General features: G+C 44.3%; 1 protein-coding gene across 1 annotated transcript in view; it reads left to right on the top strand.

The window, feature by feature from the left end:
• The first annotated feature begins 931 nt into the window (after positions 1 to 931).
• The window catches only part of LOC135057865 (BPI fold-containing family C protein-like), a 75,342-nt gene continuing 49,000 nt past the window's right edge, over positions 932 to 27,273 (top strand). Inside the window, exons 1-3 of the mRNA XM_063963592.1 lie at positions 932 to 1,011; positions 2,038 to 2,161; positions 24,755 to 24,866. Of these exons, the coding sequence (XP_063819662.1) occupies positions 2,053 to 2,161; positions 24,755 to 24,866 (221 nt within the window). The 5' untranslated portion in view covers positions 932 to 1,011; positions 2,038 to 2,052. The remainder of the gene's footprint in view (positions 1,012 to 2,037; positions 2,162 to 24,754; positions 24,867 to 27,273) is intronic.

Raw genomic sequence — 27,273 nt, 5'->3', positions numbered from 1 at the left:
ACTTCCTCTAATGTATATACACAAGACTTTTGATGAGCAACACTACAGCTATTGATTACATTACGTTAACATTTCTCCTACAAAGTTTCACCTGCCAAATATTAAAATGTGTGCTGAAAACTCACCTTTTCAGACAGGTTTATCCAGTGACGGCTCCAGAGGTGGGGCTGCAGCGCAGTTGAAAATTCAAATAGGGGAGCCACACCAACTCCCACCCCAAACACTGTCACACATCACCGGCTGGGAGTCACTGGCAGTTGGTGTCGCTCCCCTGTTTGAATTTTGGACTGTGCTGCAGTCTAATGCTGCCACTGGGTTTATCGTTTTACTCCCTAGGGCACATTAAAGCTGTTTTTATTATCACAGCTATTATCTTATCTTTATACTTTTTCCCATTTACCTCCTTATGAATATTTTGTTGCTTTATAAATAAAGTACAATAATAACCAGTGTGATGAGCCAATATTGTTTTTCCAGGTTTAAAAGAAGTTGGATCAAATATTTATTTATATGCCTTTCACCTGTTCTGTGTGAGGTCAGAGTAGCAAAAAAAATGCTTACAGTAATATAGAACATCATGGAACCACATATAATTCTCTAGCACAGTATAAAGTAATACAGCAACACTACATTATAGCCTAGGTAGCAATAGTAATGAATGTGCCCCTAGTATATGCATACAGGAACCTTTTGTTAATGCCATGTTATTATAACAATGAAAAAGAAATGAAGCATGTATTGATGTATACATCAAATAATGATTATCTTTAGAATTACAATGATAGTTTGGTATGGATCACCTTATTACAATGTTTCGTCATCAACATTACAGTATTGTCACATGCTGTCTGCTTCTCCCTGATTCCACACCCGGAATAGAAGAAGAACCAGATCAGTCACTATAATTATAACAGCCTTTTATTAGCCGGCTGTCCGTGATCAGTACAAATAAGCAGCAGTTGCTTGTTGTTTGCTGACACTGGAGTAAGGAGCACTGTATCTTGCAGGCAGGTATGTCTCTGACGTTAGCACTGTAACTCTGTGGTGGTGGTGTGCATGTGGGGGGGAGATGATGTATATATGTATATATATTAATATATATGTGTGTGTGTGTGTGTGTGTGTGTGTGTGTGTGTGTGTGTGTGTGTGTGTGTGTGTGTGTGTGTAAAATGCAGACCAATCACGTTAGATTTTTTTAAATGAATGAGATTGTAAATGAATGAGATTGTATGAAATGTATATAGGCCCTCATTCCGAGTTGTTCGCTCGCAAGCTGCTTTTAGCAGCTTTGCACACACTAAGCCGCCACCTACTGGGAGTGAATCTTAGCTTATCAAAATTGCGAACGAAAGATTAGCAAAATTGCGAATAGACACTTCTTAGCAGTTTCTGAGTAGCTCCACACTTACTCGGCATCTGCGATCAGTTCAGTGCTTGTCGTTCCTGGTTTGACGTCACAAACACACCCAGCGTTCGCCCAGACACTCCTCCGTTTCTCCAGCCACTCCCGCGTTTTTCCCAGAAACGGTAGCGTTTTTTCGCACACACCCATAAAACGGCCAGTTTCCGCCCAGAAACACCCACTTCCTGTCAATCACATTACGATCACCAGAACGAAGAAAAAACCTCGTAATGCCGTGAGTAAAATTCCTAACTGCATAGCAAATTTACTTGGCGCAGTCGCACTGCGGACATTGCGCATGCGCATTAGCGACTAATCGCTCCGTTGCGAGAAAAAAATAACGAGCGAACAACTCGGAATGACCCCCATAGATCACAGTATGTACAAACTATCTGTGCTCCTTACCGTGCATTTCACCTTGATTAGACATCAATATGTACCACTCCTTGTGCTCATCTATTACTTTTTGGGGTTTACTGTCATAGTTAATTTTAAAAGAATGAAACACATTACCCAGCTGTTTCCATCAGCAACAAGGTGCCATGGATGCTTCTTCAGCTGCTAAACTCATGTCACCGTGTCTTATGTCTGTTTGGTAAAGTAATAAAAATGATTTGCGTTGTATTTGAATGTAGAGCCATTTAGAAGCAATGCTGTGGTTTACCATCATTACCTCCATTCTCCTGAGTCTGTCTGGCATATGCTATTCAGACAATCCTGGGATGAAGATCCGGATCACAGGAAGTGCGCTGGATAAAAGTGAGTAAGAAATATGGTGTACGCAGATGTTCTATTCCTAAAGTAGCAATAATATAAAGATACTCTAGACTAGAGTCTAGGGTCAATTCTCAAAAGGTGTTGCTGGCGATAACTCATATATTTTGTTTTATTTTATTTGTAGTGCCTAAAGCTTATACAGAAAGCTACATGATACATACAGTACATTGCCTTCTACGCAGAGCTGGATTAAGTCTTCGGGGGGCTGGGGTACTTAAGACAGGGGTCCTAAGTTTTAAAATTAAAATCATAGCGTCTTCAATCACTACAAGAAATTACAATTAGGTTTTAAATTTGAAAGAATCTTTCAGACTAATCCATCTTAAATGGAATATTTATTATTACAAGTTGAGTATCCCTTATCCAAAATGCTTGGGACCAGAAGTATTTTGGAGAACGGATTTTTCCGTATTTTGGAATAATTGCATACCATAATGAGATATCATGGCGATGGGACCCAGGTCTAAGCACAGAATGCATTTATGTTTCATTTACACCTTATACACACAGCCTGAAGGTCATTTTAGCCAATATTTTTAATAACTTTGTGCATTAAACATTGAGCCATCAGAAAACAAAGGTTTCACTATGTCACTTACAATCAAAAAATTCTGTATTTCTGAATATTTGGATATGGGATACTCAACCTGTATTTAATATTTTACACAAAAACAAAGCACATTGCATAATCTAATTTCTCCGTAGTTCCTAATTATACAAGTAGATATAATACACCACAGAGAAATAAAATGAAACATAATGGTGTGACCACTGTCCGGTACTGACTGTCCGCTGAGGCATAACCCTGAGTCCTAGCTGCCGCTGCATACTATCGTTACTTACACTTCCCCAACCTATCCTTGACCTAGTGGCGGAACTAGAGAGTGGTGAGCCTTGGTGCAAAATTCACATTACACCACACAGTATGAGTCAAAATAAACATTTCACCAAACGATATGAGACAAAATTCACATTATGCTACATGGTATAAGCCAAAATTCACATTACGTCACATGGTATGAGACAAAATTTACATTACGTCACATGGTATGAGACAAAATTTACATTACGCCACACAGTAGGAGATAAAATTTACATTATGCCACACTGTATGAGCCAAAATCTACATTCTGCCATGCAGCAAGAGATAATATTCACATTACGTCACACGGTATGAGCCGAAATTTACATTACGCCACGCGGTATGAGCCGAAATTTACATTATGCCACACAGTATGAGCCAAAATGTACATAATGTCACGCGGTATGAGCCAAAATTTACATTTTGCCACACAGCATGAACCAAAATGTACATTGCGCCACACACCAAGAGATAAAATTCACATTACGCCACACTATATGAGCCGCAATTCACATTACGCCACACTGTTTGAGCCGCATATCACATTACACCACACGGTAGGAACCAAAGTTTACATTACGCCATGCTTTATGAGATAAAATTCACATTACGCCACATGGTATGAGCCAAAATTTACATTACGTCACACGGTATTACACCAAAATTCACATGACGCCACGTGCGAATGAGCGGCTGTGACCCGGCCTGAATAGACCCCATAGGACCCCCCAAACACATTATATAATACACAGTGCCCCCAAATACATTATGTGACACATAGTGCCCCTCCAAATACATTATATAACACACATTATACATTACTTGTGGGTGCAGTCCAGTTCACAGGTCGGTTCCGGTAGCAGGTGCAGCTGAAAATGTACCCTCTACTGCCCCTGCAGCGGCATGTCTGTCACTGAGCCTGCTGACCGGGCATAGCGGGCAAGTGTAGAGAGAGAAGGGTCGGGTGGATGACGGGCGTGGGTGTAGAGAGCGGGTGTGGGCGGGCGTAGCGAGCGGCCGTAGAGAGCGGGAGGTCTCTGTGCGCGGGAAGTCTGTGCGGGCGGACGGCCGTAGAGAGCAGGCTGTCTGTGCTGGCGGGCGTAGAGTGTGGGCTGCCATACAGTGCAGTCACATTCAGGAATAGAACTGCACGCTCGGCAATGAGTCAGCTACAGGCATGTGTGAGGGGGGTGCCGGACATTAGGGGGTGCCTGTGCGCTCCAGGCACCCCCCGTGCACACGCCTATGATAAATATGTCTATACATACATATATATACACACACACATATATATATATATATATATATATATATATACATAAGGAAAAGAGACTGCAGCACTCCAAATGATGAAAGAGTTTTTTAAATAATGAAAAACATCATAACAGCAGGTACTATGCTGACGTTTCAGTACTCGCAGGTACCGTTTTCAAAGCCCCATGCTGAAAAACAAACAAATGGACAAAATGTGCTTACCTAAATACGAGATGACCCCCACCGCTGGAGGAAGCCGGGTCCGGTCAGCTTCCCACGTGACACCCTTCCACTGTGGTCGCTTCTGGTGACGTCAGTCCGCTAGCACTGGCAGTGCCCTGGAAACGCGTCTCACGTTACCTGGCAACCGGACGCTGGCAGCTGCATTGCCTCCCGGCTTCCCACCGCAGCTTAAGCGGGATATGATGCAGCATATATATATATATATATATATTAAAACCCAGTACATAATACAGCCAGCCTTACGTTTTTATGTGCTTTGCTGCTGGCAGGCTGCACAACCACAGATAGCCTAGGAGAGCTGGCAGAGACTGGGTGCTGGCTGCTGCCTTCAGGCTCCACTCGCTGTCCTCCTTCTTCCCTGCAGCCTGCGCACCCAGCCAATGACTGAGCCGCAGGCTGCTACTCGTCAGATTATTGGACAGCTGAGCTGTCACTCAGCTGTCCTTCCCTTTACAGGCACTGACTCCCTGCATGCGGCCCTGGCGCCAGCCTTTTCAGTGCAGTGGAGCCGGGAGCCAGAGCTGCCAGGGACAGCAATCGCTGCCCTGCCGCTGCGTGTTGCACCGGCTCCCGGGAGCGCAGCGCAATACCGCAGATCGGAACAGAGATCTGATCTGCGGTTGCGGCGTGGGGCCCTTTTAAAAAAGGGGGCCTGGGGTACTTATCCCCAGGGCCCCCCTCTTAATCCGGCTCTGCTTCTATGGAATCTTACATCTTTACATTGTCAGTACAGTCACTTTCTGTAATCATTTTGTCTTAGAACTATACAACATATTTATTCAGTCAGAGGAAGAACTCTGGGAGGCAACGGAGTCAGCTGCCGCCGGGCTCCTGCTTTGAAGGGGGGCACCTCTCCTCCTGTTCCGTGTGTTCACCAACATTAATCAATTAAGTTAAATGACAGCAGCCGGTATCTCTTCCGTAGCCGACTTCCCCACTAGTCACTGCACCTTACAAATCACACCCTCTTTATTATAGATACACTGGAAGCAGATACCTTACCGATGAAGCTATTTTCCCCTATAAAGGAAGCATGAGAATTCTAACTATATGAAGTTATTTCTCAGACAATTACAAGTAACTTCATATACTGTAGTTAGAATTCTCATTCTTCCTAATCAAGAGCAGATATCTCCATCAGTAAGGTGCATGTTTCCAGTATATTAGGTTGTGGGTTCTAATCCTGGATATGACACTTGCAAAGTAATTGTCAGAGAAATAATCAGCATTGTGAGTGACTGAGCAGATCTATGTAGTGTGTGGTGGGACCCCTACCTAGATCTGCCTAGTTGCAACGGTTTTGTAGTAGCTTCATATAGTTAGAACCTGCAGGCTTGCTATGCAGGAGCAAATATGTGTGTGTGTGTGTATATATATAGGGCGGGTCACCAATATTTTTCTTGCCTCCGGGCAACTGGGACATACTTATGCCACTGTATTCAGTTTTTCTATCCACTCATTTTATAGAGCATGGGCACTGGCGTATTTATATTGGGGTGCAGAGTGTGCAGTGCATACGGGCCCATGAGTTGAGGAGTGCCCCCACCGCACATGCTGCACCCATTTTTTTTTTGAATACTCAAAGAAACAAATACAAAGTACATCAAGCGCTAGCAGACTATAATTAAAAATAATTTATATTACTTATAGCATAAAGTTAGTTGGTATCTCCATTCTCCTCTATAAACCTTTATGGATACACAATAATTTGTTACTTTCTCAAAACCACAATGTAATGTACAAAACAATTATCACAACCAGCGCTGAAGCTGGACGCTGCGGATACACAGGTGTGCCCATCCGGGTGGATTGGTGCCTCTCTCATGTTTTGGGGGGAGCGAGCTGCCCCCTTGCCCCTCCCCATTCCGACGCCCTGTGTGGCTGTATAATTTAAACGTGCAAAAAAAATGGAATTACATTAATTGAAAAAAGTGAAAAACACAAAAAAACAACAACACATAAAGTTAATTAGGACTCAATAATGTATGCCAAAGCTGCAATTACATATATGCTAAAAATGAGTTATAAAGAAACAAAGAAAAAGAAGAAAAGGGATCTGTTGGAGGTGCACTAGTTGTTAAAATATAACATTTATTAATTCATTTTAAAAGTGGATGATATATCTCACTGTACAGAACAACACTTATGCAAAATATTTGTTAAAATACATATAAAGTGGTGCAAAGATATAAGACAATGTGAATATTACAGAGAAAAATGAATAAAGATATACATTTTAAAACAGCTCTGCTCCTATCTAACGTATAAATATTAGAGATGAGCGCCGGAAATTTTTCGGGTTTTGTGTTTTGGTTTTGGGTTCGGTTCCGCGGCCGTGTTTTGGGTTCGACCGCGTTTTGGCAAAACCTCACCGAATTTTTTTTGTCGGATTCGGGTGTGTTTTGGATTCGGGTGTTTTTTTCAAAAAACCCTAAAAAACAGCTTAAATCATAGAATTTGGGGGTCATTTTGATCCCAAAGTATTATTAACCTCAAAAACCATAATTTACACTCATTTTCAGTCTATTCTGAATACCTCACACCTCACAATATTATTTTTAGTCCTAAAATTTGCACCGAGGTCGCTGTGTGAGTAAGATAAGCGACCCTAGTGGCCGACACAAACACCGGGCCCATCTAGGAGTGGCACTGCAGTGTCACGCAGGATGTCCCTTCCAAAAAACCCTCCCCAAACAGCACATGACGCAAAGAAAAAAAGAGGCGCAATGAGGTAGCTGACTGTGTGAGTAAGATAAGCGACCCTAGTGGCCGACACAAACACCGGGCCCATCTAGGAGTGGCACTGCAGTGTCACGCAGGATGGCCCTTCCAAAAAACCCTCCCCAAACAGCACATGACGCAAAGAAAAAAAGAGGCGCAATGCGTTAGCTGACTGTGTGAGTAAGATAAGCGACCCTAGTGGCCGACACAAACACCGGGCCCATCTAGGAGTGGCACTGCAGTGTCACGCAGGATGTCCCTTCCAAAAAACCCTCCCCAAACAGCACATGACGCAAAGAAAAAAAGAGGCGCAATGAGGTAGCTGACTGTGTGAGTAAGATAAGCGACCCTAGTGGCCGACACAAACACCGGGCCCATCTAGGAGTGGCACTGCAGTGTCACGCAGGATGTCCCTTCCAAAAAACCCTCCCCAAACAGCACATGACGCAAAGAAAAAAAGAGGCGCAATGAGGTAGCTGACTGTGTGAGTAAGATAAGCGACCCTAGTGGCCGACACAAACACCGGGCCCATCTAGGAGTGGCACTGCAGTGTCACGCAGGATGTCCCTTCCAAAAAACCCTCCCCAAACAGCACATGACGCAAAGAAAAAAAGAGGCGCAATGAGGTAGCTGACTGTGTGAGTAAGATAAGCGACCCTAGTGGCCGACACAAACACCGGGCCCATCTAGGAGTGGCACTGCAGTGTCACGCAGGATGTCCCTTCCAAAAAACCCTCCCCAAACAGCACATGACGCAAAGAAAAAAAGAGGCGCAATGAGGTAGCTGACTGTGTGAGTAAGATAAGCGACCCTAGTGGCCGACACAAACACCGGGCCCATCTAGGAGTGGCACTGCAGTGTCACGCAGGATGGCCCTTCCAAAAAACCCTCCCCAAACAGCACATGACGCAAAGAAAAAGAAAAGAAAAAAGAGGTGCAAGATGGAATTGTCCTTGGGCCCTCCCACCCACCCTTATGTTGTATAAACAGGACATGCACACTTTAACCAACCCATCATTTCAGTGACAGGGTCTGCCACACGACTGTGACTGATATGACGGGTTGGTTTGGACCCCCCCCAAAAAAGAAGCAATTAATCTCTCCTTGCACAAACTGGCTCTACAGAGGCAAGATGTCCACCTCATCATCATCCTCCGATATATCACCGTGTACATCCCCCTCCTCACAGATTATCAATTCGTCCCCACTGGAATCCACCATCTCAGCTCCCTGTGTACTTTGTGGAGGCAATTGCTGCTGGTCAATGTCTCCGCGTAGGAATTGATTATAATTCATTTTAATGAACATCATCTTCTCCACATTTTCTGGATGTAACCTCGTACGCCGATTGCTGACAAGGTGAGCGGCGGCACTAAACACTCTTTCGGAGTACACACTTGTGGGAGGGCAACTTAGGTAGAATAAAGCCAGTTTGTGCAAGGGCCTCCAAATTGCCTCTTTTTCCTGCCAGTATGAGTACGGACTGTGTGACGTGCCTACTTGGATGCGGTCACTCATATAATCCTCCGCCATTCTTTCAATGTTGAGAGAATCATATGCAGTGACAGTAGACGACATGTCCGTAATCGTTGTCAGGTCCTTCAGTCCGGACCAGATGTCAGCATCAGCAGTCGCTCCAGACTGCCCTGCATCACCGCCAGCGGGTGGGCTCGGAATTCTGAGCCTTTTCCTCGCACCCCCAGTTGCGGGAGAATGTGAAGGAGGAGATGTTGACAGGTCGCGTTCCGCTTGACTTGACAATTTTCTCACCAGCAGGTCTTTCAACCCCAGCAGACTTGTGTCTGCCGGAAAGAGAGATCCAAGGTAGGTTTAAAATCTAGGATCGAGCACGGTGGCCAAAATGTAGTGCTCTGATTTCAACAGATTGACCACCCGTGAATCCTTGTTAAGCGAATTAAGGGCTCCATCCACAAGTCCCACATGCCTAGCGGAATCGCTCCGTGTTAGCTCCTCCTTCAATGTCTCCAGCTTCTTCTGCAAAAGCCTGATGAGGGGAATGACCTGACTCAGGCTGGCAGTGTCTGAACTGACTTCACGTGTGGCAAGTTCAAAGGGCATCAGAACCTTGCACAACGTTGAAATCATTCTCCACTGCACTTGAGACAGGTGCATTCCACCTCCTATATCGTGCTCAATTGTATAGGCTTGAATGGCCTTTTGCTGCTCCTCCAACCTCTGAAGCATATAGAGGGTTGAATTCCACCTCGTTACCACTTCTTGCTTCAGATGATGGCAGGGCAGGTTCAGTAGTTTTTGGTGGTGCTCCAGTCTTCTGTACGTGGTGCCTGTACGCCGAAAGTGTCCCGCAATTCTTCTGGCCACCGACAGCATCTCTTGCACGCCCCTGTCGTTTTTTAAAAAATTCTGCACCACCAAATTCAAGGTATGTGCAAAACATGGGACGTGCTGGAATTTGCCCATATTTAATGCACACACAATATTGCTGGCGTTGTCCGATGCCACAAATCCACAGGAGAGTCCAATTGGGGTAAGCCATTCCGCGATGATCTTCCTCAGTTGCCGTAAGAGGTTTTCAGCTGTGTGCGTATTCTGGAAAGCGGTGATACAAAGCGTAGCCTGCCTAGGAAAGAGTTGGCGTTTGCGAGATGCTGCTACTGGTGCCGCCGCTGCTGTTCTTGCGGCGGGAGTCCATACATCTACCCAGTGGGCTGTCACAGTCATATAGTCCTGACCCTGCCCTGCTCCACTTGTCCACATGTCCGTGGTTAAGTGGACATTGGGTACAACTGCATTTTTTAGGACACTGGTGAGTCTTTTTCTGACGTCCGTGTACATTCTCGGTATCGCCTGCCTAGAGAAGTGGAACCTAGATGGTATTTGGTAACGGGGGCACACTGCCTCAATAAATTGTCTAGTTCCCTGTGAACTAACGGCGGATACCGGACGCACGTCTAACACCAACATAGTTGTCAAGGCCTCAGTTATCCGCTTTGCAGCAGGATGACTGCTGTGATATTTCATCTTCCTCGCAAAGGACTGTTGGACAGTCAATTGCTTACTGGAAGTAGTACAAGTGGGCTTACGACTTCCCCTCTGGGATGACCATCGACTCCCAGCAGCAACAACAGCAGCGCCAGCAGCAGTAGGCGTTACACGCAAGGATGCATCGGAGGAATCCCAGGCAGGAGAGGACTCGTCAGAATTGCCAGTGACATGGCCTGCAGGACTATTGGCATTCCTGGGGAAGGAGGAAATTGACACTGAGGGAGTTGGTGGGGTGGTTTGCGTGAGCTTGGTTACAAGAGGATGGGATTTACTGGTCAGTGGACTGCTTCCGCTGTCACCCAAAGTTTTTGAACTTGTCACTGACTTATTATGAATGCGCTGCAGGTGACGTATAAGGGAGGATGTTCCGAGGTGGTTAACGTCCTTACCCCTACTTATTACAGCTTGACAAAGGGAACACACGGCTTGACAAATGTTGTCCGCATTTCTGGTGAAATACTTCCACACCGAAGAGCTGATTTTTTTTGGTATTTTCACCAGGCATGTCAACGGCCATATTCCTCCCACGGACAACAGGTGTCTCCCCGGGTGCCTGACTTAAACAAACCACCTCACCATCAGAATCCTCCTGGTCAATTTCCTCCCCAGCGCCAGCAACACCCATATCCTCCTCATCCTGGTGTACTTCAACACTGACATCTTCAATCTGACTATCAGGAACTGGACTGCGGGTGCTCCTTCCAGCACTTGCAGGGGGCGTGCAAATGGTGGAAGGCGCATGCTCTTCACGTCCAGTGTTGGGAAGGTCAGGCATCGCAACCGACACAATTGGACTCTCCTTGTGGATTTGGGATTTCGAAGAACGCACAGTTCTTTGCGGTGCTACTGCTTTTGCCAGCTTGAGTCTTTTCATTTTTCTAGCGAGAGGCTGAGTGCCTCCATCCTCATGTGAAGCTGAACCACTAGCCATGAACATAGGCCAGGGCCTCAGCCGTTCCTTGCCACTCCGTGTGGTAAATGGCATATTGGCAAGTTTACGCTTCTCCTCCGACAATTTTATTTTAGGTTTTGGAGTCCTTTTTTTACTGATATTTGGTGTTTTGGATTTGACATGCTCTGTACTATGCCATTGGGCATCGGCCTTGGCAGACGACGTTGCTGGCATTTCATCGTCTCGGCCATGACTAGTGGCAGCAGCTTCAGCACGAGGTGGAAGTGGATCTTGATCTTTCCCTAATTTTGGAACCTCAACATTTTTGTTCTCCATATTTTAATAGGCACAACTAAAAGGCACCTCAGGTAAACAATGGAGATGGATGGATACTAGTATACAATTATGGATGGACTGCCGAGTGCCGACACAGAGGTAGCTACAGCCGTGGACTACCGTACTGTACTGTGTCTGCTGCTAATATAGACTGGATGATAATGAGATGTAGTATGTATAAAGAAGAAAGAAAAAAAAAACCACGGGTAGGTGGTATACAATTATGGATGGACTGCCGAGTGCCGACACAGAGGTAGCTACAGCCGTGGACTACCGTACTGTCTGCTGCTAATATAGACTGGTTGATAAAGAGATGTAGTATGTATGTATAAAGAAGAAAGAAAAAAAAACCACGGGTAGGTGGTATACAATTATGGACGGACTGCCGAGTGCCGACACAGAGGTAGCTACAGCCGTGGACTACCGTACTGTGTCTGCTGCTAATATAGACTGGTTGATAAAGAGATGTAGTATGTATGTATAAAGAAGAAAGAAAAAAAAACCACGGGTAGGTGGTATACAATTATGGATGGACTGCCGAGTGCCGACACAGAGGTAGCTACAGCCGTGGACTACCGTACTGTACTGTGTCTGCTGCTAATATAGACTGGATGATAATGAGATGTAGTATGTATAAAGAAGAAAGAAAAAAAAACCACGGGTAGGTGGTATACAATTATGGATGGACTGCCGAGTGCCGACACAGAGGTAGCTACAGCCGTGGACTACCGTACTGTGTCTGCTGCTAATATAGACTGGTTGATAAAGAGATGTAGTATGTATGTATAAAGAAGAAAGAAAAAAAAACCACGGGTAGGTGGTATACAATTATGGACGGACTGCCGAGTGCCGACACAGAGGTAGCTACAGCCGTGGACTACCGTACTGTGTCTGCTGCTAATATAGACTGGTTGATAAAGAGATGTAGTATGTATGTATAAAGAAGAAAGAAAAAAAAAACACGGGTAGGTGGTATACAATTATGGATGGACTGCCGAGTGCCGACACAGAGGTAGCTACAGCCGTGGACTACCATACTGTACTGTGTCTGCTGCTAATATAGACTGGATGATAATGAGATGTAGTATGTATAAAGAAGAAAGAAAAAAAAAAACACGGGTAGGTGGTATACAATTATGGATGGACTGCCGAGTGCCGACACAGAGGTAGCTACAGCCGTGGACTACCGTACTGTGTCTGCTGCTAATATAGACTGGTTGATAAAGAGATGTAGTATGTATGTATAAAGAAGAAAGAAAAAAAAAACACGGGTAGGTGGTATACAATTATGGACGGACTGCCGAGTGCTGACACAGAGGTAGCTACAGCCGTGGACTACCGTACTGTGTCTGCTGCTAATATAGACTGGTTGATAAAGAGATGTAGTATGTATGTATAAAGAAGAAAGAAAAAAAAAACCACGGGTAGGTGGTATACAATTATGGATGGACTGCCGAGTGCCGACACAGAGGTAGCTACAGCCGTGGACTACCGTACTGTGTCTGCTGCTAATATAGACTGGTTGATAAAGAGATGTAGTATGTATGTATAAAGAAGAAAGAAAAAAAAACCACGGGTAGGTGGTATACAATTATGGATGGACTGCCGAGTGCCGACACAGAGGTAGCTACAGCCGTGGACTACCGTACTGTACTGTGTCTGCTGCTAATATAGACTGGATGATAATGAGATGTAGTATGTATAAAGAAGAAAGAAAAAAAAAACCACGGGTAGGTGGTATACAATTATGGATGGACTGCCGAGTGCCGACACAGAGGTAGCTACAGCCGTGGACTACCGTACTGTGTCTGCTGCTAATATAGACTGGTTGATAATGAGATGTAGTATGTATAAAGAAGAAAGAAAAAAAAAACCACGGGTAGGTGGTATACAATTATGGACGGACTGCCGAGTGCCGACACAGAGGTAGCTACAGCCGTGGACTACCGTACTGTACTGTGTCTGCTGCTAATATAGACTGGATGATAATGAGATGTAGTATGTATAAAGAAGAAAGAAAAAAAAAACCACGGGTAGGTGGTATACAATTATGGATGGACTGCCGAGTGCCGACACAGAGGTAGCTACAGCCGTGAACTACCGTACTGTGTCTGCTGCGACTGGATGATAAATAATGATATAAAAAATATATATATATCACTACTGCAGCCGGACAGGTATATATTATATAATGACGGACCTGCTGGACACTGTCTGTCAGCAGAATGAGTTTTTTATTTTATAGAATAAAAAAACACCACACAAGTCACACGACGTGTGTTTAACTTTTACAGGCAGACATTCACAATACAATATAGTATACTATATACTGGTGGTCAGGTCACTGGTCAGTCACACTGGCAGTGGCACTCCTGCAGAAAAAAAGTGTGCACTGTTTAATTTTAATATGTACTCCTGGCTCCTGCTATAACCTAACTGCTCCCCAGTCTCCCCCACAATTAAGCTGTGTGAGCACAGTCAGATATTATACATAGATGATGCAGCAGCACACTGGGCTGAGCACAGATATGGTATGTGACTGAGTCACTGTGTATCGTTTTTTCAGGCAGAGAACGGATTATATTAAATAATATAAAACTGCACTGGTGGTCACTGGTCAGTCACTAGTATAACTAACTAATACTATCAGCAAAATTCTGCACTCTCTGTCTGAGTACTCCTCCTAAGCTCCAGTAAATGAAGTGTCACTGTCTCACTCTGTCACTAGTATAACTAACTAATACTATCAGCAAAATTCTGCACTCTCTGTCTGAGTACTCCTCCTAAGCTCCAGTAAATGAAGTGTCACTGTCTCACTCTCACTCTCCTATCTATTTCTTCTCTAAACGGAGAGGACGCCAGCCACGTCCTCTCACTATCAATCTCAATGCACGTGTAAAATGGCGGCGACGCGCGGCTCCTTATATAGAATCCGAGTCTCGCGATAGAATCCGAGCCTCGCGAGAATCCGACAGCGTCATGATGACGTTCGGGCGCGCTCGGGTTAACCGAGCAAGGCGGGAAGATCCGAGTCGCTCGGATCCGTGTAAAAAAAGCTGAAGTTCGGGCGGGTTCGGATTCCGAGGAACCGAACCCGCTCATCACTAATAAATATATAGTTAGTAATCCTTGTTTCAATATGTGCTATTATTTATACAAAAATTCGCAACAATTGTTGCTGTTTAAACTCAGCAATGATTCTTGGCAGTTGGCCTATAAATTCTGCTGTTCCTTTTACCCTAATGTGAGAATGCTGTGGGTAATATATATCTTCTTATGCCCAATTGGTAAAATGTACGGTATTAATACCAAGGTACCCTCAGAGAAATATTATACTGCACAAAGGTTATTCAGAAAGTCATGGCTTCTCTATCTGGAACTGCAAATAATCTGATAGTAATGCACATACACCTTATGATATTCTTCACATGAAGATTCTTTCACTGGATGATATTCAAACAGTATCTCAATTTATGGTGCTCTTTAGAGTTAGTGGTTTTATTGTACGAGAAGCATTCATTTGAGGTTATGATATTTACTAATCCCTTTTTAGTCGAAATATATTCTAAAGAAGCCAGTAATTCCTCACATTTTAATATATTCAGGAATAACTAGTAATAATGGTTTGCTATCATAGGGATATCACATATTATAAATTATTAACCTCTTTTCAGCATTCATATATATATATATATATACGAAGAAACAATGGCGGCACTCTGGAGACTTGGTTTAACGTGGTGAAAAAGTAGTGCTGTTTATTTCAACGTTTCGGGGTGCAAGCCCCCGTCTTCAGGAAACACATACGTATGTGTTTCCTGAAGACGGGGGCTTGCACCCCGAAACGTTGAAATAAACAGCACTACTTTTTCACCACGTTAAACCAAGTCTCCAGAGTGCCGCCATTGTTTCTTCGTATATACCAGCAGACTGCACAGCCTGCCAAGGAGGGCACCGGAGCAGGAGCTTTTGCTCGATGAGCCTCAAAAGAGGGGGAGTGCCAGATGTATTTGCAAGTATATATATATATATATATATATATATATATAAATAATGTTAATTACTTGTACTCCATTATAATTATAATAATGATTGTTATTCTGCTTCAAATGGTCCAGAACACCCAAAGGGATGATATGATTTAATAGCTATCACAGCAAATATTCCACTGTGTTTGATGATCCAATATGCAGTGTCGGACTGGGACATGAAGGGCCCACCGGGGGAATGCAGTTATAGGGGCCCATACTTAGGGGTGTGGCCAGCCTCCACAGAGGCTTGAAATAGACAATAGTTTAGTGCAGTGTAATGCAACATATCTACCATGTATAATACAAGTGCACAGTCTGGAACCTGATCCCTAGAGGAATGAGTGGGCCCTCAGGCAGTGGGGCCTACCGGTGGTTTCCCTGGTACCCCTGTGGGCCAGTCCGACCCTGCCAATATGACACCTAGTACCCCAATTGTGGTGTCATTAGTAGGTAGCTGGGCTTTGTATGAGATATAATTGTATAGTGCAGAACACCTGATATTTATAGTGAACATTGCTGTTTGTCTAGTCCAGAGATTTTTAACCTTTTACATCTGGCGGCACACTAAACAAGATTTAAATATTGCCAAGGCACACTCAAATATAACGGTGATGCATGGTGCAGTTGCGTGTCCTAGGATGTCATGTCGCAGCTTCTCCATATGTAACGCCTGAGCCACATCTAAGAAAGCCAGAAGTGCCCAACACTGCCCGGGCCCAAATTTAGAACTGGCTCTGCAACCACTAAACCCACCAGTACTGATCGTTCCAGGGCCTCAGTAGCGCAAAACACTGACGGGCCTGGCTCTGCTTCTATGGCGGCACACCTGGAGCCTGCTCAGGGCACACTAGTGTGCCACGGCACAGTGGTTGAAAAACACTGGTGTAGTCTATGGCTGTATCATACAGCTACACCAGTAATGGCAGTTGCAATTTATCTAATAAATAACCATGCCATATAGTTAGCTCCTTAAACAGCCAATGTGCACAGTGACACTAGCAGCTGCTGCTGCACCTTGTCTATATATCTATATATAGCTGTGCCATTAGATGTTTAAATGCGTTGCTGCTAAAGGGGTAGCATTCTAAATAGCTCCTTATTTAAACTTGTTATTGTGCAAATGTAGTGTTTGAGTGATACTTCACATTATTATAGCAACAGTGCCTGTTGCATTTTCAGTGGACCACGGCACAGATAAAGGAGCAGGCACAATAAAGACGCTTAAGCTGTTTTAAAATGTATATCTTTATTCATTTTCTCTGTAATATTCACATTGTCTTATATCTTTGCACCACTTCATATGTTTTTAACAAATATTTTGCATAAATGTTCTGTACAGTGAGATATATTATCCAACAACTAGTGCACCTCAAACAGATCCATTTTCTTCTTTTTCTTTGTTTCTGTATGACAATATGATCTATGGTCGCACCCCCATTGCTTGATGCATTATCTCTGTCTAAGTAGTATTAGGGGTTCTCTAACACTACCTTTATAGGTAGAGTATATTGTTTATTTCCTGTGCAACAGTTTCCCTTCCCCACATATCTCTCTCTTTTTGTATAAATATGAGTTATAGTAAGTTCCTGCAACATTTAGCATGGTACAAGTTTTACAGCGGAATAATCGCTGATAACCCAATAGCAACCCTAAATGGCTGTCTAGCTGAGCTCCAAGAGTGTATGAGTGCCAGTTGGCTGCGACTGAACCTGGATAAAACAGAGGTCCTTATCATAGGACCGCAACATCAAAGGACAAGACTGCAGCATAGCCAAGCAACTGGACTTGCACTCGGGGATTCAGAATTACAAACCACTGATTGTGTGCGGAATCTTGGCGTTATCTTGGATGGTGGCTTGACACTTAAACATCAGATATCAGCCACAATCAAATCCTCATTCTTTTACCTGAGGAACATAGCCAGAATCAAGCACTTAATTCCCTCAGATGATCTGCCAAAAGTCATACATGCATTTGTATCATCTCAATTAGACTACTGTAATTCTCTCTACCTTGGTCTCCCAGCAAAAGAATTGCACCGCTTACAGCTGGTGCAAAACACAGCTATCAGGCTGTTAACCAACCAGCCCCGTTCTAGCAACATAACACCCATCCTCTACTCCCTTCACTGGCTGCCTGTAAGATGCCGGATCATCTTCAAGATTGGCTTACTAATAACCCTTTTCCACTACCTTTAAAAACACGGGTAAATGCGCGGGGGCGCGCATTTACCCGTGTTTTCTTGTAGTGGAAACGCCCCCCCCCGGCAAATTCCCGGATCAAGTGATCCGGAATCCTACCCGGGTATCTTGCCGGGTTGAACACTTGTTCAACCCGGTAAGCTGTGTAGTGTGAACGGCAGCCGTGTCGAGGCGACATGGCTGCCGTTCACAGTGAATGGAAGGGCGGCGCTGGGAGATCATGTGATCTCCCAGCACCGCCCCTGCTGCAGCAGCGTCACCAACCTGCTGGGTTGGTGAGCGCTGTGGGAAAGGGGGCTGTAGCACGGGTCGCAGCCGTGTCAGGCTCCCGGCTGCGACCCGTGCTATAGGTGGAAAAGGGGTATGAGTTTCAAAGCCCTACATGACCAGGGCCCAAGGTATCTGAAGCAGTTTCTGATCCCATACTGCCCCACTCGATTACTGCGATCTGTAGATGAAGGACTTTTAGCAGTACCTAGAATCTCCTGTAATTCATCTGGGGGTCAAACTTTTAGTCATGCGGCTTCGACTCTATGGAACTCACTTCCCCGCACAGTGCGAGAGGACCCAACTATAGAATCCTTCAAAAGTAGACTCAAGACTTTCCTGTTTACTCAAGCATTTCCATAATGTTCCTTTAGTATCTTCATGCTTCTGTATTTTATGAAAAGCTGTTCTGTACTTCATTATTTTCTGTACTATATTATGCTATGTACTGTATCTATTAAGCGCCTTCAGTCCAATTGGAGAAAGAGCGCTATATAAATAAAATTATTATTATTATTATTATTATTATTATCTGCTTCGCAGAGGTTATGAAGATATAATATTCATCATGAAGGTAACGCAGGAGATACTGTATCACAGATATCTCCTGCTTACATTTGTCTCCTAAAATGTTTTGGCATCCCCATACACTAGTAATTAACATGATGAATATGCACCTTAGCGTCAGATTTTTTTTTAATCACAACTATGCAACCTATTCAGAGTCAGACACACACAAGTATAGATTGTAAGCTTGCGAGCAGGGCCTTCCTACCTCTATGTCTCTCTGTTTTTACCCAGTTTTTTTTTATTACTATTGTTCCTCAGTTTTGTTCTATTACTGTTGTTCTAATTGTAAAGCGCAACGGAATATGCTGCACTATATAACCAGTGGCGGATCCGGGGGGGGGGGGGGGGGCACATGGGCCCGTGCCCCCCCTGACATGTCTGGCACTTTAAAAAACAACAACAGAGCAGTCCCTTTTAAAAAGAAGTGGCGGCGCAGACGGCGCCCGCCGCGATGAAGGGTCTGGCAGCGGCGGCGGCAGAGCCGGATTAAGGGGGGGGGGCCTGGGGGTAAGTACCCCGGGCCACCCAATCTAAAAGGGCCCCCCGCTGCAGATCGGATCTCTCTTCAATCCGATCTGCGGCGCTGCGCTTACGTGTCCCGACTCCCCAGCCCCGCTGCCCTGTCCCTGACGTCCTCCTCCTTCTTCAGTGTAGCCTGCGACACGCCAATGACTGAGCCGCAGGCTTGCTGAGATGGACAGCAATTGGACAGCTGAGCCGTCGCTCAACTGCCCTGACTAAGAGTGCTCTAAGAGCGGTAGTCAGGGCAGCTGAGCGGCGGCTCAGCTGTCCAATTGCTGTCCGGCTCAGCAAGCCTGCGGCTCAGTCATTGGCGCGCCGCAGGCTGCACTGAAGAAGGAGGAGAGATGCGTGGAGCCCCGGAGGCTGTAGCTATGTTTGCATCCTTGGAGGAGAGGCCGAGAGAAGCCAGCTCTCGGTCTCCAATTGAACAGTACTGCCCGCCAGCAGCATAACCACAAATGTAAGGCTGGCTAAATTTTAATATTTTAATATATTTTATTCTTGGTCATATGTTCATATATATATATATATATATATATATATATATGTGTATGGGGTGAGCAAACAGCGTCAAAAATATGCAGTAGACACAAGTTTTTCACAGTATGTCAGCTTTAGTGACCCCCAAATATACAGTCACTATACGCCACTCCCTAATACATAAAGGGCGTCCGCTACCTCGTAAGTAGGTCCTGCACTAGTACGAGTGCAGGATAAAGAGTAAAAGATGAAAACGATGGATAAGATCTGTGCGACCAATGGTGGCAGTAAATTAAAAGAAGATTAAGAAAATAAGCAGTCCTTTTAATTTACTGCCACCATTGGTCGCTCAGATCTTATCCATCGTTTTCAATACAGTTTTCAATATATATATATATATATATATATATATGTATATATATATGTATATATATATATATATATAGATACTCTATAATCAAATAAAAAAGAAGGAGCGCTCTTGTGAGGCCACGCACACCTTCATGGGGCCGCACGCCTTCGGCATGCACAAGGTGCCCCCCCTGTCATTTTTTCCTGGATCCGCCCCTGTATATAACAATAAACTTTGCAGCTGGGACTTCCTTCTCTTGGCTACGATTCTTCCCCCTTGTAGTATAAGGGTGGGATGAGACTAGATTGCTACAGGAGGCGCAGCTTCACTGTGAAGAGAGAAATTGTTTAAAATTGTAACACACAATGAAAATCAGTAGTTGAAGTTAGTGCCATAGTAACCATGTTGCTTGGGGCATCTGATTTACTCTTTGAAGCAGGCGCAAATATTACATTATTATTTTTTTTATTAATTTCATAACCTGTAAATAAATGTGCAGGCTTCTGCTTCCCCAATTATTCATGAATCATTCTGTCTTTCTGTAAAACGAGGGTACTATAGAGAGTAAAGTGACTTCTTACAACGAGTGTAATTTTCACATTTGCAACCAATCAAGTGCATTAATCATTATCAGCTTCACAGTGATCACTCAACTGAGACTGCCCTGGTGAAAGTCACCAATGACCTGCTTTCGGCCAAATCCAGGGGCCACTTCTCTCTGCTCATCCTTCTGGACCTCTCTGCTGCCTTTGACACTGTAGATCATCCTCTCATCCTGTGCACACTCCAAAACGCTGGCCTCTCTAGCACTGTCCTTGACTGGTTTTCTTCTTACCTCACTAACCGCTCCTTCTCTGTGTCTGCCTCCAGCACCACCTCACACCCTTCCATCCTTCCTGTTGGTGTCCCTCAGGGTTCTGTCCTTGGACCCCTTCTGTTCTCCCTGTACACCTCTTCCCTGGGTGCGCTCATTAACTCCTTTGGCCTTCATTACCACCTCTATGCTGATGACACACAACTCTACCTCTCCTCTCCTAATCTGTCCCCCTCTGTCCTCTCCCAGGTTTCCAGCTGCCTCTCCGCAATCTCCTCCTGGATGTCTGATCACTCTCTGTAGCTCAACATGGACAAAACTGAACTCATCATCTTCCCCCCATCCAGAGCAACACCCCCAACCAATATCTCTATCATTGTTGACAACACCACCATCTCCCCCGTTCCCCAACTCTGCTGCTTGGGTGTCACTCTTGAGTCCTCCCTCTCCTTTGCACCCCACATCCAAGCTCTGGCACAATCCTGTCGTTTCCAGCTACGCAACATTGCTCGTATAAGGCCATATCTCGCTTGCTCCCATCTTGCTCCCCTCCAATCTGTCCTAAACTCTGCAGCTAGGCTTATCTTCCTCTCCCGCCACACCACATCTGCCACTCCCCTTCGACAAAATCTATACTGGCTCCCATTCCCCTACAGAATCCTCTTCAAACTCCTCACCCTCACATACAAGGCCATCTCTAATTCCACTGCTCCCTACATCTCCAACCTCCTCTCCCTTCATACTCCCTCCCGCCCCCTACGGTCGACCAATGACCGTCGCCTCTCCGCCGCCCTGGTCACTGCTTCCCATGCTCGTGTTCAAGACTATGCCCGTGCTGCACCCCTTCAGTGGAACGCACTCCCCCGCTCCATTAGACTCTCCCCGACCTTGCAAAGCTTCAAACGGGCACTAAAAACCCACCTATTCATCAAAGCATACCCTCCCGATGCATAACCCAGTCCTGAAGCCGCGCCTTTACCCCCCTGTCTCATGCCGTGAACATCTCAGCTTTGCTTGCATACTGCCATCAGGCAAACTCCCGCTTGCCTGCACCTCTTGTCATCTGTCTGTCGCCCCTCCCCACTAGATTGTCAGCTCTTCAGAGCAGGGCCCTCTTTCCTCTTGTTATCTAAGCCCTCGTCTCAACACATTTCACTCGCAGCTCTCCCCTACTCAAAGACCATCTTTACTCTGCTAGTAAAGGCTCATCTCCATCTATGGCCACCAGCCTCTAGTAGTACGATGATCACTCCCTCAATACTTACATCTTAGCTGTATTATGTCTTGAGAACGTGTGGTGCTCTATGTTACCTGTACTCTTTTTCTGTTATTTATTTACTGTAATGCTATGTTTTGTCTCCCTGTACTGTCCTTTGTAGGGCGCTGCGAAACACATGTGGCGCCTTATAAATAAAATGTAATAATAATAATAATAAATAATAATAATGATAATACACTTACTGTACATTAGGGTCAGAGCACATGCAACTCAGACACCTCAGGAGGCTGTGATGAGATTTCAGCAGCCATTTGAGTCTTACGATGAGACCACATGCCCATACTCACTCCCTGTGACTGCAAGCCCACTTCCAGCATTCCTACACACTTTACTGCCACCTAGCCTAAGCAAAAAGATGCATATGTGTAGCAAAAAATGTCTGAAAGTGAGAATGAAAGCAGTCTCACTCTCAACTTACACTTGTGACTGACTGAATAAGACTCACATACAGTGTCGGACTGGGGCATGTAGGGCCCACTGGGGGAATGCAGTGGTAAGGGCCCATGTTTAGGGGTGTGGCCAGTCTGCTGAGGGGGTGTGGCCTGTCACCTCACTGGTTTGACTAACCATTAGAGAGTGCAACGTCTGGGCCCCTTCATAAATATATACAGGTTGAGTATCCCTTATCCAAAATGCTTGGGACCAGAGGTATTTTGGATATCGGATTTTTCCGTATTTTGGAATAATTGCATCCCATAATGAGATATCATGGTGATGGGACCTAAATCTAAGCACAGAATGCATTTATGTTACATGCACACCTTATATACACAGCCTGAAGTTAATTTTAGCCAATATTTTCCATAACTTTGTACATTAAACAAAGTGTGTGTACATTCACACAATTCATTTATGTTTCATATACACCTTATACACACAGCCTGAAGGTAATTTAATACACTATTTTTTATAACTTTGTGTATTAAATAAAGTTTGTGTACATTGAGCCATCAGAAAACAAAGATTTCACTATCTCACTCTCACTAAAAAAGTCCGTATTTCGGAATATTCCGTATTTCGGAATATTTGGATATGGGATACTCAACCTGTACAGTAATTCAGCTACTGCATGCCAGATTAATAACACATTAATAACAGTAATGCACTGTAGAAATGACACCATAGTTCAGTATAAGGAAACATATGTATAATGTATAATTCAAGTGCACAGTCTAGAACCTGATCCTTAGAGCAGGAGGTGGGCCCCCAGGTAGTGGGGCCCACCGGTGGTTCCCCCGTATACCCCTGTGGGCCAGTCCAAGCCTGCTCACATAGTAGCTTTTTGCAGAATTTAAAGTTCTGAATAAAAGAGGAACAATAAATCATTGCATTCTGATGTTGTGCAGTTGTGGTAAAGCGGGGAAGCTAAAGATTAAGCCAATATTTTGTAGATAAGATTAAAATTGTTGGTACACTTAGTCCAAATTAAAAATCACAGACTAATTTAAGTTTTTTATATTTATGTAGAAACTGATTATCAAAGTCCCTTAGGCAAGAATCATAGAAAAGTTTATTTATTCCATTTTACCCCAAATTCTTTTTATAATGAAAATAAATTGCAAGGATAATTATGTAAATATGTTATCATAAGAAAGTTCTGTTGTCGTCCCCCCTTAAAAATTGCCATTGTAGTAATAAGTAAAAGTTATTACTGACTACAGCTATGCAAACAATTAATATTGGTCTAATTAGGAATGAGTGATGGGGACACATTATAGATGCATGCCTTCAGCTTGCTGTTGCCCATAGTCTTCTATGGTCTTCTCTGCTCTCTGGTTCCCATAGTTTTTGTTGAAACCAAGAATATTGTTTTTTATGTTAACTCTTTGTGCTCCACTCAGAATATATTTTACATTATTACTGAACAACCTATTGTATTTGTCCTGTGCTGGGAACACCAATAATTTGTTTTTCTGTTATTTGTAAACTATTCATTCAAACTTTTTATTTTCAGAGATAGCGTTGTGCTATTAATATTAAATGCATATGTTTTACAGTATTTGTATTAAACAAAAAAAATAGCAAAATAAGTAAGTGCACACTTTTTCATTTATTTAGAACCGTATTCCTAAATTTATTTCACTATTATTTGCGTTAAGATGAGTGAGATGATAGTTATTATTATTATTATTATTATTATTATTATCATCATCATCATATATTTACAATATACTGTATGGCACCAAAGAATTAAAGTCTTTGGGCAGGATTCAAATGTTCCTCCCTCCCGCCGGCGGTATTCTAATGTTACTGCCGACGGGCGCTACAACTACATTTCAGCTCATTTCCCCCCGGAGATAGCAAGCTGAAATGCGCATAAAGAGACCCATTTGCGTGCCCAAACAGGTCTCTTCACGATCGCGCCCATTACTTTACTTGATGCACCTAAACCAGACTGTAATGAGTGGGATCAGTGCGACAACGGGGCACATTTCAATATTGCCCCCCTATCTCCCGTCACTTTAGACAGAAGCTAGCGGGTGCGATATGATTTGAATCCGGCCCTTAGAGTGATGAAACCACCCCTTGCTATATATGGTCTGAGCTGCAGCTCATGGGCTCATGAGCACCAGCCACCACTGGCCGTTATACCTCCAAACAGGACCTCTGACACTTGCTGTTACAGTATAGGAGGAGACAGCTGCGGCTCACCCTGAAAAGAAAAAAACAACTCATACATCGGACAAAAGTAATTGACCCCAGATTGTTGATTCTCTCTTACAGGTGTGAAATATCTCATGAACAATATAATTTCACAGGAAAAGGAATATCAACTCCCAGATGTGATTGGAAGTACAACTGTAGATAATGAGCCTATGAAATATGAGTTTAAACAGTGAGTAGACAGTGGTGGTGAACATGTTTTAAATAATAGTTGTTAATCCTGCATACAGTAGCGGATCTTGCCACGGGCAAGCAGGACTTTTGCCCGGGGCGCCGCCTTCCAGAGGGCGCCGGCGCCATCCGGAGGGCGCCGCACCATAGAAAGATCCGCTGCTGCTGTGGTGCCCCCCGCTGCCGCTGCCCGCTGTCCTGTGAAGGAAAACTAGACGCTATGCGTCTAGTTTCCCTTCGTGAGCTGCCCGCTGTGAAGGGAAACTAGACGCGTATGTGCGGTGCGCGTTGACGTCATCGCGCACCGCACAGCAAAGGTCCTCTCCACGAAGGGAACTAGACGCTTAGCGTCTAGTTTTCCTTCGTGGAGAGGACCTTTGCTGTGCGGTGCGCGATGACGTCATCGTGCACCGCACATCCTACTACAGTACAGGGGGCGTAACTGACCACGCCCCCTGTATGAAGCCATGCCCCCTAATGCCGCCCGGGGCGCAAGAAGCCCCAGAACCGGCCCTGCCTGCATAGCCAGAGAGCTGTTATTAATTTGCTATGTTAGCTGGTAATAGCGCTGTGCCTAAGCCAGAGATGTGCATTAATGTCACTGCAGCTGGCAATTTGTATGCAGTGGCTGTGCGAAAATATGCAACCATCTGATGCACATCGGTCAAACATCAGCCGTGTGTGTTACCCCATGGTGGCGCAGCATGGCCTCTTGCAGTAAGACGACGGAGTCATTATAACTGTTTATGGGATCGCGGTTGCAAACTGTGACATGCCCCCTAATTGTCCAGACACACCTGTGTTTGAGGCGCCATTTCTCTGTTACCTTCCACAAACTCTCCCATACTGTCAATCACTTTGCAAATAAATCCTCAAGACCATTGCGGCACATACGAAGTGCGACTGACTTACTGTAGGTGCAGCACAGTGGCAAAAAGTCCCTCTACTACATAACTGACATTGCATCCATTTCTGAATCAGGCCCCTTCTCCTCTAAAATCCTGCAGCAGAGAATGTTGCTGCACAAGAAATAAGCACTATCAGTATGTTCTGTTGTTTTTTAATAGCATTACATTTTCTGGTCTCCTCTGGATTCCTATTGGCTGCTGGAGTGACGTCTCGACTTCAGTTGTTGGCTGCTAAAATATCAGAGTCTGGGTGCAGCTCAGTAACTGAAGCTGTGTAATAAGTGGAGAAGTGGATACATTTCTATAGCGACCAATAGCTTTCTACTTATCAATTTAAAGAACTGCCCCCCCAGGGTTAAAGAATATATTGAAAAATTCTAGTTATAAACTAATTGGTAGCTATGGTCAATGTCTACACTTGCTCACTTCTCCACGCTACATTTTTTCTCCTAAGTGGGATTGCCACCAGGTAATGGTTTCTATATTGTACACGTAGCTACTATGAGGGGCTCACTGTTGCATACTGGCCATTTGGAAATGGGCTGTAGCTACTAAGGAAGTGGAATCAGCCACTAGACAATGACTGCAACGCAAACTGTACACCTATTTTGGACAGTAGACACCAGGGAATGGACCCTGAAATGTAAACCATCAACCAGGAAAAACAGGGGCTCTTAATTGTACACTGGCTACCAGGAAATGCACTTTGCATTGTACACTGGTCAACAGGTATTAGGAATTGAACACTGCATCCCCAGTCTATGGGCTCTGTTTGCTCACTTGCCAGCAGAAACTCAGGCTTGTATTCTAATTCTACACAAGCCATCTGAGAACAGTTTTTGTATTATTGATTGGTCATTGTGTGGACCAGGACACTCTGCTACTACTATATATTGTTTTGTTCTGGTATAATGTGTGGTGGTTGCTTCTAGAAGGTTTAGAATAATGTTAGGAGTTACTGTTGAGGCACCATTAAGTATAATTGTAAAATAGTAAAAGTAGGGATTAGTAAATGGGGCTTATACAGTACATACTGGGGACACATTTTAGAAGCTTGACAATGGATCGCAAAACAACTTGTCCTGTACCTGGTGAGAGCAAGCATTTTCCCATGCACTCCAGTTTTGTTTGTTTTTTAATTTAGGGAAGGATACTACAAGGAGCAAATTTGATTCTAAAGAGCAGATTTAACTATGAGTGATATTCTTGATATCACTTGTTAATTACTAATCTTGAGGAAATGGTATGCTCTTCGTCAGGCAGTGACCTGCTCAGTTCTTTACCTGAACCCTCTGGCACTCTCTCTTCATTTGATCCCAAAAATGAAGAAGAAGTAACATCACTCTTCTCATCCTGCTTCTCTACTACCTCTCCTCTTGATCCTTTACCCTCACAAATAAGTAAAGCTCTGTCTCCGGTGCTCATCCCTACCTTAACTAACATCTGTAATCTCTCTCTCTCTACTGGTATTTTTCCTTCACTGGTCAACCATGCAGTGAT

Source organism: Pseudophryne corroboree, chromosome 3 (genome assembly GCF_028390025.1).
Source record: "Pseudophryne corroboree isolate aPseCor3 chromosome 3, aPseCor3.hap2, whole genome shotgun sequence".
NCBI lineage: Eukaryota > Metazoa > Chordata > Amphibia > Anura > Myobatrachidae > Pseudophryne > Pseudophryne corroboree.
The sequence above is the reverse complement of the archived record's forward strand: the minus strand, read 5'-3'. Positions and strand labels throughout refer to the sequence as shown.